This window comes from Amborella trichopoda, chromosome 1 (assembly GCF_054954075.1).
Source record: "Amborella trichopoda isolate Santa Cruz 75 chromosome 1, AtrichopodaSantaCruz75HAP2 v2.0, whole genome shotgun sequence".
In the NCBI taxonomy this organism is placed as follows: Eukaryota; Viridiplantae; Streptophyta; class Magnoliopsida; order Amborellales; family Amborellaceae; genus Amborella; species Amborella trichopoda.
This window is the reverse complement of record NC_142336.1, coordinates 31,610,824-31,625,665: the sequence shown is the minus strand read 5'-3', so window position 1 is coordinate 31,625,665 and position 14,842 is coordinate 31,610,824. Positions and strand designations below refer to the sequence as shown.

The following is a 14,842-nucleotide window of genomic DNA, read 5'->3' as shown; positions in this document are numbered from 1 at the left end:
TGTTATTTTTTAACCGTCCAATATTGCGCCCCATAAGATAAAACTGGTCTCATATTTGTCCTATAGAACTTGCCCTTCAGCTTCATTGGTATGTGGCGATCACATAAAACTCCGGTTGCACATCTCCACTTCTCCACCCAGTTCTAATTCTATGTGTGACATCTTCCTCATTCTCTCCATTTTCTTAGATTATCGATCCAAGATATCAAAAGTGTGCTCTTTTTGGTATTTCTTGGCTACTAATCTTAAAGGATGTTTCTCAGAGAGGCATGAAATTCATCACAAAGGAATTGTTTCTGGCTTTGAGGTTTTGCATTCAAATGTTCCTCTTTAGGCCATGTGCAGGGCTTTGGCTTGAAGAAGGAGAAATCCTTGTGGGCTTGGTTCCTTGTCGAGTTTTTCGCTCCAGTCGTGTGGGGTTCTGGCCTGAAGCGAGAAATCTTTGCAGGCTCTTGCACCTTATGGGTTTTTTTTCCTATCTATGCCCTATGTGAGGTTCTGGACTGAAGAGAGAAATCTTCATGGAATTTGGGGTTTTGTGCAGTTTCTCTTTCTCTAGGCCCTGTCCAGTGTTGACATGAGTAGAGAAAAATCTTGGCACCCTAGATGAATACATCTTTAGTTTGTTGTAGTGTTAGATGCATATGCGGTGCCTGCTTTTTGATGAGGATGAGGGTTACGAACGGACGCTATTGTTTAGGTCGTTTTTCATCCTAGGACACCTGTGAACAAGAGCACATTTCCAACTAGAGTACCATTTCTTCGGGTTAAGATAGGAGGGTGTGGTTCTCATGACTTTGATTGCCCAAGACTATGGGTCATCCCTCTCTGACACGTGCATTTTATGAGTTGCATCCGAAATAGATGACCCATTAGTCAAAGTGGTTCCATTCCTAGCGTCTGGCAGGTAATCCTTGTAGATTTGTGAATAGATACCGGTGATTTTGCGTTGGTTTCTAGGATGCAAGTGGAGTTGAGGCATATTGGTTTCTATGGCGCTGCATTGATTTTTTTCTAGGATTGAAACCCGTTTAGAGCTTTGGTAAAATGCTTTCGTTATCTATCAACACCTTCTCCTTCAAGCTGGGAGACAAGGGATTTCACTAGCGAATCTGCTTGAGATTGAGGGTTCATCCATCTCTAGTCTAAGGATTCCTACAATGGGTACATCTTGACAAGGACTGAGGTTTAGTATACATATGATTCCTCCCTTCCTCACCGTAGCTAGATGAGCTTTTACAGGTTTTATGGTTGTGAGGTTTCTTGCCGAGAGGGATGGTGTGACACATGTTCATTGGCTAGACCATTACTTATGATGTGATTATATCATTGTCGCTGCGGTTGAGGTTGAGATTACTCTTGCCAGCCCCTTGTAAGGATATTTTTGGTTACCTGAGTCATATTTTTAAGATCAATGTAGATGCTCTAGACTTAGATCACTCATTGTTATAACCTAAATATGTTATTTATTAGCCTATTTGATTGAGCAAACTACTGGAGATGACATTAGATACTGTTTGCTTTGTGATGGTGGGTTGGTCTGGGCATATAGCTCTCAGGCACTCCCCAGTTAAGCAAATGGTAGCACAAAATAGCTAGCACACGCAAAGGAAGGCCCTGCGTTGAAACCATCTTAATATTTCACAACACTGTTTGTATGGATAGTTAGGGGAGTAATTCCATGGCCCCTAAGATTCTTGGGCCCTATGAAATCTTGACTTACCTGTGTAGATTCTGAATGTGAATCGTGGTGAACATTTGCTCAGGCTTCGGGAAATGCACGAGTTTCCAAATTTGGATCTATATGAGCTAGTATTCTTACTGGCTTGTTTTTAAGTATATGGGTCATCACAGGGAGAACATTTTAGCAAGTGGTGCAAACGTTTCTTGATAATCAATTCCATGCTTTTAAGTGAAATTCGAGCCTTGTATGCATGCTTTTGTTTGGGGGTATTTTGGTGCAAAAGAAGAATTCTCGAGGCGACGTAGGAAAACAGTCACTATGAGCCCATTGCACAGAAGCAGATTACAATGTCACCCTTGTTGATGTGGCATGAAGTCCCAATAGCCGCTATATTGTCTTGTAAATTTGTGAAGTATGATAATTAGACAAAATGGCAGCTCCCCATGGACAATGCATAGAGCTCACCCCTCAAGTGAGCCCTTGACACTGTAACCGCTAGAAAATTGCAACGAAGTATGATAATGATACGAAACGGCAGCTTGCCAAACACAATGCGTAGATCTGACCCCTCAAATGAGCCCCCGACACTGTAATTGCTGGAGAAATGCAAGAACCATCGGGACTGGACATATACCCCATGAGATGAGGTAAAATAGCCCTATGTAAAAACGAAGGAATCAGAGTAGCCGCATTGCTGAACTATTGAATAGATGGTCTCCCCTAAATTGTCATCCAAAGGTCCCAAACTTTATCTAGGGTGCCCTAGAGGTGGTCCAAAAATCAGGTCATTCTGGTGTCAGATGGCCAAGATACAGTTTGATGGTTGAAGATTAGTGAGGAAGCATAGTTTAGATCAATGTTTTAAAAATTTGTGATCCGGATTGGAACCGGCTGATCAAGATCGAAAATCGGTCAGGCCGATCCAAAGCATTGTAAATATTGAGAACCAGTTGGTTGCTCCATGAATAGCCAGTTCTTCTCGTGAACTGGCCTGTTCTTACCCTTTCTCGGGCACGACCGGACTGTTCTGTCAGAGAACCATGCCACATCACAACGTTCTATAGAATTTTTTTAGTTATTATACTTTTTAATTTGCATATTTTCTTAACATTTTTTTTAACTTTCACTCGCACGACTCCATTGTCGTGTCACCTCATGTGTACCTCATTGTTTCAAGGAGATGCCTTTTTAAATTATCTTGTGCCCCCATCTCCTTCCTAGAAAAATTGATCATCGTTCTCATTATCGTCTTTGGTGTTGCTTCTGCAAATCAAATAAAACCCAAAATTTTAATCATAAAATGCACCCAACAAATTCAGAGGATCTTTGATCAAAAACTCTATCAGATGACCCAAAGAAAACAGATCATAGGCCACGGGACTTAAGTGACAAGACCCCCTTTCACAAAACGTGCACACTCTCTCTTTGTTTATTAGCGCTGCGCTTATGAATCCATGTTTGACAATGAAGGAGCAAGCTTGGTAAGAGTTCGTGAGAGCACTTTATTTGTTATAATCAAGACCAGAGGGGCAACAACGTTACAAATAATGAGCATGCTTCATAATTTTCAAATACTTTCGAATCACATATAGTTATATAAGATAAAAACTGAAAATTTCATATGAAAGTTGAAAAATAAGATTATTAACATCGATTGTTAATTTTAAAATGTAACCATGATAAATGCTAGGGCACATGTACTTTCTGTAAGACCTTGGCACATATAAAACCCACATGTTTTATTTTTTTTGGGTAGTTAAACCGAGTTTTATGAAACTGTTAGTTTTATGAAACCGTTAGTTTTATAAAACCCAATATTTAGAAAAATGCTGACTAAACCCAAAATGGGTGTAACTGTCAATATCTAAATTAGTATACTAAAATTTTTGTAATGAGTACTCTTATTATAAAAAACTAGTAATCTTACTAAAAAATTTATAATCTTAGTATAAAAAATGACAAAATGATTTTCTCCCTCGTTTCTTCACTAAAACCACAAAATGAGTATAATTGTTTTTGTAGATGTACTATATCGAAACTAGTATCATATTTAGTATCAATAGATACTCGGACAAGAAATGACATCTCAATTTTCTCGTGTTTTTGCAAAATAATGACAGTACATAATGCACTAACTCATTTTTTAGGAAACTCAAAAAACAAAGTTTTTAGACATTTTCAGTGATTTTTTAAGAACTTTTAAGGCCAAATCCCTCTAATTTGGCTCCGTCTCCAATCCAGACTGCCAATCCACTGATCCGACCCTGTTTTCTAGATGGATGATACGAGTCACCGCTCCGTTTTTTAAAACCTTGGTTCAGACCTCAAAAGACACCAAATTTACAAAGGAAACCCCAAGAAATCCATGTCCGAATGGGCTAAAATTTTATGGGAAGATATGCCTTATTTTAAGAAGCTTAAGTTCCAAATTTGAGCTCAATGCGTTATCATGAAGTGCCATTTTTTTAGGAGATCTCTAACAGATCACGGGTTTCAAATGAATAGTCCATAGTGTGGCCATTGGCTAGCAGTGGATGAACAATTTCCAGCAATTTGACTAGTTTACCTGGCCATAAAGTTTTGAACATATCTGACAAACCCCATATCAAAATGAGCTGGAGCTTTCCATCCAATTTATATATCAAAGCATGTCCTTTCATGGATCACGACTGGATCAAATAAAAATGTATAGGATCAAAAGCATAAGCATGTGTAGTAGTCCCTATGGACTAGAACCACCTTTGATCAATATCTCACAATCCATGGAGTGTTTGGCTTTGAAATTTTGTAGATGTGATCCTCACTCATCCCCCTCAACATCAATATCATTTCTTATAGGGTTAGAAATAAGATTGGGGGTCGGATTGAATTGAGAAGTTGCCTACAATGTGAAGACTGCTGAATTTTGGAAGTAGGGCCAATAAAATGATTATTACTCCTTTGATTCTTAGAGTTTTTTATCCAAACTTGTCCTCAAATGCTTTAGGGATGATTCCCTACAGTTTTGTAGGGATGTATCATCAAATAAATGGCAAATATTGGGTGAAATGAGAAGAAATTAAAAGGAAGCATAGAAGTTCATCAAGTTTGATGCCAAATGCACAAAAATGATCATAACCCCCTCAAATCTCTGGAGTTTTTTTATCTAAATTTGTTGCAACATGATCGTGGGGAGTTGTTTTACAAAATTATGGAGCAAAATCCAGCAAATATCAATGAAAAGTTCATCAAGGGATTGTATGAAGGCATGTGAGTTCTAGCTCTCCTAGGGCACTTCATGATATTTTCTCAACTATGGGCCTAACCAACTTGCCCTTTAGGAAAAGCTAGAAATTGTTTTGATTATCCACCCACCTGAGCCCAAAACTAAGCATCCACCCATGTTTCACAAATCCTCTCTATAAAAGCCCATCAACCCTCATTTTTAAGGGGTTAGACATTCAGAGAGAGAAGAGCATAGGATTGCCAATTAGGAAATTAGGAGAGAGAAACTAACCTAGAGTGAGAAACAAAATCCTCTACCTAAACTATCCCTAATTCAAATCACAAATTCCAAACACCAAAAAAAATTACCCAAAATCCTAGAAAGTAGATAGGATTTAGACTAGTAAAAACAACTCTAGAGAAAATCGACATGTTAGGATATGGACATTTCAGGTTCATATTTTGATATACATCATTATGGATGTATGGGTATATATCTCTTGATAAGATTAGGTATCTAGAAGATAAGAAGAGACCAAGTCAAAGTTACTTGGTCATCAAGTTATCATACCATATTTATCTCTTTTAATTGTGTGATCGTCCTCTATATATAGAGGTAGTCATCAGAGCAAGGTTCTGTCTCGATCAATTTTTTTTATGACTCCGTATCAAATCTATCCCAATTGTCGGGAAAGATGTACTCCCTTCATTTTGCAACTCTTGCGGTAAAGAGGAGAGCATATCCCACCAGACGACTCCTTGGAAGTTGCACGGAAGATTAAAGAGATGTACTATTATAGTTGTTTTGACATTGTCAAGGAGTTTGGCAAACATGACAGAGAACCATCAAAATACATTAAGCAGTGGACTGGAATCAAAACAAAGACTGGTGCACCATACTCATGTGACATTGGCTATGAACGTTTTTTACCTTCTGTTATAGACAAGTGCATCCAATCATCTACCATTGATACAAGGCGGGCTTTATACAAGAACATAGTATTATCTGGAGGGTCTACAATGTTTAAAGGCTTCCATAGAAGGTTGCAGTGGGATATAAAGAAGATTGTGGATGCTCGCATAGCTGCATCTGTTGCTCGACTTGGCAGAGACACAAAATCTCAGGCAATTGAAGTCAACGTTGTTCGCCATCCTATCCAGCGGTTTGCAGTTTGGCTTGGGAGCAGACATGCACAGACATTGAATGGAGAATGGAGAGAGAAGAAGAGAGAACACAATATTTACGTGGTTCAGGCCGAAAGCCCAACTGGCTACATCTTCACTATTTTGGATGAATGTTTACATCAATAAGTATATCTCTATGTAGAGGATGATCACACAATTAAAGGAGATAAATATGATATGATAACTTGATGACCGAGTAACTTTGACTTGGTCTCTTCTTATCGTCTAGATACGTAATCTTATCAATAGATATATACCCATACATCCATAATGATGTCTATCAATATGAACTCGAGATATCCATATCCTAACATTCCCCTTCAAACTCAAGATGTTTTGACACAAAGCAGCTGGAGTTTGAACAATACTAAGTTGCCAAAAATGAGTAGTGATCTTCAGATTGCTTGAACAATAAAAACGAGTAGTGATCTTCAGATTGATCATATTGCTTGAACAACAAGCACACATTGCAACAAGCCTCAAGAACAAACGGCTTCAAGAATCAAATAACAAAAAAACTCCATCCACAATAGACAAACATGCATTTGGAACGTCTGAGATCGAGCAAGAAAATACTCGATCAATAACAGACAAACAGGCTTTCAAAATTTTGAGGATCGAATAACGAAAAACTCGATCAATAGACAGGATCGAATAACGGAAAGAGATTTGATCATCTCATAGGATGGGGCAACGAAAAACTCCATCATTCAATAGGATTGAGTAACGAAAATCTCAATCATTGACCATATGCATTCGGAACAGACAGGATTGAGTAAACTCGATCATCACATAGAATGGAGTAACGGAAAGCTCCATCATTAAATAGGATCAAGTAACGGAAAATTTGATCATCAACCAGGATCAAGAAATTCGATCATCAATAGGAGGCCTTTTTTTTTTTTTTTTGAGAACAACTCCAAAACAAAAAGACTTTTGGCACCAACCATGTGCACAGAATAATAACAAAAGAATTCAGACCTTTTAGATAGAGAAAGAGTGTGTTCTATGAATCAAGACCAAAAACAAAGATCAAGAGAGAGAAAGTCGATATCTTTAGAGCAGGTCTTTGGCCGGAAACCTGTGGTGATAAGACCTTGCCGGGGAAGGTCTGTCGGCACTGACATTGAGACAGGCCGTCTCTTTTTCCTGTGTCGAGCAAGGCGGGGCCATATTCCTCCGAGACACCTTGGCATTGAATCCTCCTTCCATGTGCTCACCATTGATCTGGACAGCTTGGCCTCCTTTAGTGAGTGTATAGATTGGTGGGCTAGGCAGCCACAGCCCAATTTGGGAGATTTATGAGCCCCCCCTCCGAAACACCCAAAAAAAGAAGAAAAACACACACACACACAAAAGAAAAAAACGGAAAATAAAAGAAGAAAAAAGAAAAATTGTAAGTAGTTTTATACTTTAATAAAATTGAAGTTGTATTCCTTTGTGTGTGTTTGCATTGGTTTTTGCCTTCAAAATTCTGAGTCAAAAAATCCAAAACCCACAAATCACACATGTACACAAAAAGGAGCACATCACATTACTTTCTGGCAATATAAAGTTGTTCGCATCCTGGAACTTTCTCAACAGAGAGAAGGGAAGGAGGCCACACCATTAATGCAGTTCACTTTGTTGTCTTCTCCGTCTCATTCTTCCCTCAATTCTTTTCTTTCTTCTTCTACTATTCTTTTCTTGCTCGTCTCTTCACCCATTTTGGCTTTAAAGCCTAGAAAGGCCTCTCTTTTTTGGAGCTGAGAATCGAGGCTCTCTCTCACTAGAGATGCAATTAACTGTTGGATCCTAAGATCAAGATGCAAATGGTTCACCTGTATTCTCTCTACCTTTTCCTTAGAATCAACTTCTGGACCTTTACAACTCACACTCCCTTCGATGTTTCGTGTAGTCTACTTGTCACTAATCTCTAATCTTGAGGGAATATTTTCATCTGTGCTGACTAAAAAGGAATAACATCTTATTGAAATGGCAAATCTGGAATCTATTTACTGGAAAGAAGCTGTGTAACTGCAGGTTTTTCTTTCTTTCATTCTTTTTTTCTTTTTCTTTTTTTATTTCTTTCTTTGTTTTTGTTTTTGTTTTTTTTTTTTTTTTGATTTTTTTGTTTTTTTTTTTTTGTGCTGAAGATTCAGATATTAAAGAGTTAATATTCCTCAAAAAAAAAAAAAAAAAAGACTGTTATGAGTTCAAGGTTAGCAGCCTTTGTCAATTTCAGAATACGTTTCTGAAATATGAGATTGCCTAGTCCATTGAGAGTAAAACTTAATTATGAATATTTGGTTATAGGGCAAACGCAGCACTACCAATTGACTGGGACTATTTGCTCAAAAAAGGAAAAAAATGCAATTGACTGGGACCGTGACTATTCACTTCTTTTCATGCAAGTAGTATAAAGTATTAAAGGGGCATTTTACTAATGTATTTGTATTTTCCTTTGTAGCAACGTTGTCATAAGATATGTCACTGTTTTGGCCCCACCAGACTCGCCCAACACAGATGGGATTGACCCAGGTATGTGAAGGCATATACAGTTTAATAAGTAAAAAGAAGGGCATGTATAATATGATTCATATGCTTGTGATAACATGACGTAGTGGTTATCACTGAATGGGTTGGACGATGACAGAGTGAGTCCCACCAAGCATGCCATTAATTCATCTGTTTGTTCAACTGTCCCTTCATCACCATCCAGAGCGTGTCCTTTGAACTGATAGTTTTACATGGTCATGTTGCTCTCATGACCATATGTCATATTTTTCCAGGACAGAACTGAAGCCAAACTGGCTCGTTTGCATGCTGGACCAGCTTCTGGCTTTGGTGTCTTGGTTTTCTAGTCCTGGGACATGTGTAGAGCTCAATTTTTCTTTTTGTTTGAATGTTGTGGAAATTTTGATAACTTTAGCATATGTTCTGTATGCTTTAATTAGTATTAGCTATCCATTTCTACGCCAGACAGCTCATGTGAACTGTTCAACAGATAGTTCGCATTAACTGTCCTTTGTTGACAAATGGATACCTGGAGTTACTTAATCATGAACAGATTGACTCTAATATCATGATGTGCTTTCCCCTTTCTGTTATTATGAAAACAAAAATACATATTTTTTTCTTGGGTAAGTCATACAATCTGGCAAAGAAAACAAAAATTGACTTCTGGTGTAGGGTTTTGGCCCTGTTTTCGAAAAAAAAACTGCATATATGTCTAGGACCAAGGCTTGGTCAATAATAGCCCCAATTCAAATGTTACAGTCTAATGCATTACCCTGGTTTTAAAAAATCAGACCAAATTTATCAGTTTTTCTTATTCGAGCCAGAACTGGTTCTTATTTTTCTGCTTCTCAAACCAGAATATAAAAATTCAATCTCTCGTTTCTTTACTAATTCTTCTCAAATTTGTAACAAATTGTCATCTCATGTTGATCTACAATGGCCCCCCAAGACATTTTTGGATCAAACAGATTTTTGGTGATATTGGAACCCCATGATCTGCCATTTCTTGGATTTCTCCCTAATTTCTCAAATGAAATTTATGCAATTTGTGTAAAAAAAATCAACTATATTGGAGCCCTCAACAGATATGTAACATAGTGTCTTCAATCAAACACTGTGTTCAAAGAGATCTAGCATCAAAAGTTTCAGCTGTTATTAAAAAGAAAACCTCGGGTGTTTAAAAATATCATATATTTCAACATTTTGTTAGTTTTCTTGTTTAGAGAGTGTAATTTTCAATGTACAAAGGTATGACGTGATTTAAAACAATAATTTTGGAGATTTCAAAATTTTCATTTATTATTATCTGAAAAATGTTTTTTGTTGTCGAGAGTGGTCTTCAATATGCAACAGTTAATGCATGATTTAAAACAATATTTTTGGTTTAATTTTTCTTAGTTTTTTCACTCTCTTTTTTTTCTTTTTTTCGATTGTCATCTTTTTTTTCTGGGTCCATACAGACATCTTGAGACCTGTCAAGTTCGCTGAGTTGGCTGTGCCCAGGTTGAAACAACTGGTGGGTGTCATTTTTCCACCCAATGGGTCTAACTGTTGAAACACTGTTGGCACTACCACTAGTTTTACAAACCACTTTCGAAATGAACTCACTAAAAATTTTACTGTGTAAAACTCTCACTTTCCTAACAATCAATTTCCTTAAAACACCAACGTGAGTCCACTCTGTTGCCTGTTACCGAGAGTGAGAGTAATGGACCTCACAGAGATTTTGTATTACCAAACTCAGTTGGAGAACCTAAAGAGTCTTTGGGCCTGGCTGGGTGTCCGCAGATTCAAGCTCGAATATGTGCATTGAGGATAGCTACATCAGTACTGGGGATGACCTCGTGGCCATAAAGAGCGGTTGGGATGAGTACGGCATTGCGTATGCGCGCCCGAGCTCCTTCATCACCATCCGCCGCATCTCTGGCTCCTCGCTTGCTTTTACTGGCATTGCCTTTGGCAGTGAAACCTCTGGTGGTATCTCGGACATCGTTGTTGAGAATATAACCCTTGTCAACACTGCTACTGCCATCTTCCTCAAGACCAATGCCGGCCGTGGGGGCTACATCCGAAATATCACTGTGAGAGGCGTGCATTTGGAGAATGTGACGAAAGCCATAAAGTTTGCAGGGGATGTTGGGGACCACCCAGATGACAAGTACGATCCTAGGGCACTGCCTGTGGTGGAGGGGGTGAGTATCTCAGATGTTTGGGGAGTGGGTGTGATGCAGCCGGGGTCGATGAAAGGGATTAATGGGGCGCCATTCAAGGGGATCTGCCTGTCGAACGTGAATCTTTATGGGTGGGTTCCGGGGGCTCAGTGGAAGTGCACTGATATCAGTGGGGTCGCACTTGGGGTGCGCCCATGGCCTTGTGCGGAGCTTGCAGCTACTCATGGGACTGGTGCATGTTCACTCCGTGTCCTGAGCTGAGACCTGGTTTTTTTGTGGTCTTCGTATGGGATGGATGGTTTCTGAAGGGTCTTTCCTCTTTGTTAAAGAGTGTTTCTCCCTTCCATTTCGGCTGGGTTGGGGCTCGCACCCTGCTCATTCGTGTGATAATTGAATTTATTCTCTCTTTCTCTGTGAGCCCATTTGACTTTGTTTGTATCATTATTGAACTCTCTCGGGTCTCGATTGTATGAATTCTTAAAGTTCTATTTTGCATTAGGCTCAGTTCTCAACACAGTTCTCAACAAGTGTATTAATTATTTGGTTTGGAGTTGCAACATGGTAAGAGAGAATTTACAGCGTAATTCTTTTAAGAGTCCCTCGTAAATTTCCAAGGAAAGATGCTGTTTGTCGGGTGTTACTCTACGTTATTTATTTCATTCTTCTTCTCATTTCTCATGTTTACTTCCTCTGGGGATTATTTTCCCAAGGTCTCCTATTCTTTCTCATCGATATCCATTTTTTGCAGTGTTTGTGAACTGAAGAAAAGGGCAAAGCTGCAGGCCTTTTTTTAAAAAATTTTTATTTTTATTTTTGTTTATTTTTATTTATTTATTTATTTAAAGTTCACCGCAGGTCTATGTTTTTTTTTTGGAGAATATAAAGAAAAGCATTTGTCCCATCCAAAAGTAACCACACACCAGTTGAGCACCACAGGGGCTTGTGTGATAGACATGCGTAATCAGTCAAATTGTTCGAGCTGTACGCTGACTTTCAATTTCTTAAATTTATATAAATTATTTTTAACATTAGAACACTTAATGAGAATGTTAAAAAATGTTATGATTCTTGTTTTTATACCCCCACAATTTATCCCCCAAAAAAACGGAACGGGTAATCTAATTCAGCATATACAAGAAGAAAACTTTATTTATCAGGATTAAATAGTGTATAACTGAAGTTGTTTTAACTTGACATGCCATATATTGTTGTCAAATAATTTAAATATTTCCTAAACAAAATACTAATGAAAAACATTCGAATAAAAATAATATGGTATTTCTGACTAGAGCGCAGCACTTTTGAAAAAAAAAAAGAAAGATGAAATTAATAAATCCGAGGTCTTTTCTGAAATGTTTGAAAATATGTTACATCCTTTTCATAGATGTGTTAATTCTCAATCTCTATGTTGTAATAGACAAACGCAAGTTGTAAATCCCTTTAGAAAATGAAACAATTGCAAAATGTTTTTCAATCTTATTTAAATTGATAGATTATTTTATGGACAACTTTAATTAAAATTAAAAAAGTTTAGTATCCTTTCTAAAATTTTGGAAGGTATTATATTGCTTATTTTCAAACATGTTAAATTTTTTAGCACACTAATATTACTAAAATATTCCTAAAAACGTGTCAACCTCTGAAATCTTATTCTTTTTTCATATCTATACATCTCGAGATGATAAATTAGCGATTTCGAGATGATGAATTAGAGGGTTTTCGAACATCAAAATAGCCCTTTGCGATGGATTTTGTGGTGCACCTTAGTTCTACAGTTTAAGGTTGTAACCTTATATAAACTTTTCCCTTATTAAGTTAGTATAATCATTTTTTAAAATGATTTCATAATTTAATATAAAATTATGGAGATGATTACTACTCATATAAATAAAACCTTAACTGAGTAGTCTTTATTTTAGATAAAATAATTTAAAATATACGATGAAATCAAACTTAAGAATGGACTCAAGGCTATGTGTGAAAGAAAGACCTATGTGATCTTTTTACCGGGGCATATATATATATATATATATATATATATATATATATATATATATATATATATATATATATATATATATATATATATATATATAGTTTATCCCTTTTGTTTTGACAAAAGATCACTTACAAAATGGTCTTATTACAATAACCTGAAATTCAAAATAAATTCAGCATAATTATAAAACTTTTCTTGGAGAGAAAAGTCAGAGGAGAGAGAGTGGGGTGTGCCTCTTTGGGAGAGAGGAGAGAGAGAGTTATGGGAGTGATAGAGAAAAGGTGTAGAGAATAAGGGGAGGTAGACCCCTATTTATAGTGCAAATTTAGGTTTATGGTTTCTTAGGGTTTCTTATAGTTTGCCTCTTTTGTTGAGATTGAATGCCGTTGATCAAGGTAACTTGTGGGGTGAGAGATCTGAGCCATCAATTCCATAGATGGGTCATCAACATTATGGAAGGTGCATGGACTATTATCCCTATTTCCTTAACTATTTTCCCATCAATAGAAATTAAATAAATTAAATTTAATTAAAATATTATGTATTCTATAAAATAGCATAATCCACCTCGTATTTTCCATGAGAATGTTTCAAAGCATAACAAGAAAATATTCTCTTTGATATTTAGTTAATATATGATCAACATGTTTCCATGTCACATTTGACCACATGCTACAATTTATATTTTACCAAAACACAAAAAGAAAGGAATCCAAAGTGGGTGGGGCATGCCACCCATGGGTGGCACATGTGGGCCCCACCTTCTAAATGCATGGTGGGCTCATGTGCACAATGGGTCATCATGATATTTTCATGCATTTTAAAATCAATAAAATAATTTCTAAAATATTATTTGAATTTTATACTATTGTAAAATCAATATATTTAATTTTATAAGTCCAAAATTATAAATAAAATATCAAATGATTCATAAAAATTTAAATAATAGTTATAAAATAATAGTTATAAAATAATAGTTATAAAATAATAGTTATAAAATAATAGTTATAAAATAATAGTTATAAAATAATTTAAATAATAGTTATAAATAATTTAAATAATAGTTATAAAATAATAGTTATAAAATAATATTTATAAAACAAATATAATTAAATTAATTTGATGGGAAATGGATCTATATGGCTTAAAAATTTAATCAACAATCATGAGACACTCCACCTTCAAGACCACACTTGCTTTATCGAACCGACCTACTGTTTCCCGTGACCCACAGTCTATGCAGGGGCTCATTAGCACGTCACCAAATTCTGGCCGATGAGCCAAGGGGTCGCAATCCCAATTTGTGGATTACAGGTTCTCCCTTAGAGACGAATCAAGATCACTAAGACCTTATGGGACTACAACTCTATGACGCATAGGGGTATCTCTCGCACATGCATATGCTTCACCCTAAAAGGTGGATTTCTGGCTCTCTCAAATGATCTATCGATATGCATGCCATGTGATGGTACATGGATGACGTTTTGGCCCCTGTCTCTATAGGCCACCATCACACACAAGGGTCACACAGTCCCTCGACTCTCTCATCCGGGCATGTTCTTCGACCTCATCAAGGGCTCACCTATGAACCCTCATTGGTTTATTCTTCATGCCTAGGTAGTATGGGTTTTTCCCAACCGACTGGCTTAGATCGTCAAGCACAATCTGGTATCAGCAAACCATTGTTTGCTTAGTATGGTACACAAGGGACCACACTCTCACTGAGTTCATGTTCTACTATAGCAAATGTTTTTGTTACACACTCATAAGGCCTTTAAAGGCCACATAAACCCAACATCTCCTACTTGGCCTTTGAAGGCCTTACATTCTCTCTTCCTCACTTTCTCTCATCCCCATCTTTCTCACATGTCTTACAAAAACATTAGGGGCAACCCCCTAGTCAGAGGGTCTGCAATCATCAGATCTGTGGATATGTAGTTAATCTCGTTCTCTTTCAATCTCACCTCATTTCTCAAGTGATAGAAGTATGGTTTGATATGCTTGGAATTCTTTTGAAACAGGGGCTCATTAGAAACGCAAATTACCATTATGTTGTCGCAGAAAATCCGCACTGCCACAACATATGGGATGAACGTTGAG

General features: G+C 37.1%; 1 protein-coding gene across 4 annotated transcripts in view; it reads left to right on the top strand.

Annotated features, from left to right (window-relative positions):
• LOC18428361 (putative polygalacturonase) overlaps window positions 1-11,327 on the top strand; it is a 38,607-nt gene extending 27,280 nt beyond the window's left edge. For all 4 annotated transcript variants that reach the window (XM_006837396.4, XM_020663710.2, XM_020663709.2 and 1 more), the window contains 2 exons: window positions 8,523-8,593; window positions 10,361-11,327. In XM_006837396.4, the coding sequence (XP_006837459.1) occupies window positions 8,523-8,593; window positions 10,361-11,004 (715 nt within the window). In that variant the 3' untranslated portion in view covers window positions 11,005-11,327. The remainder of the gene's footprint in view (window positions 1-8,522; window positions 8,594-10,360) is intronic.
• Window positions 11,328-14,842: the final 3,515 nt, after the last annotated feature.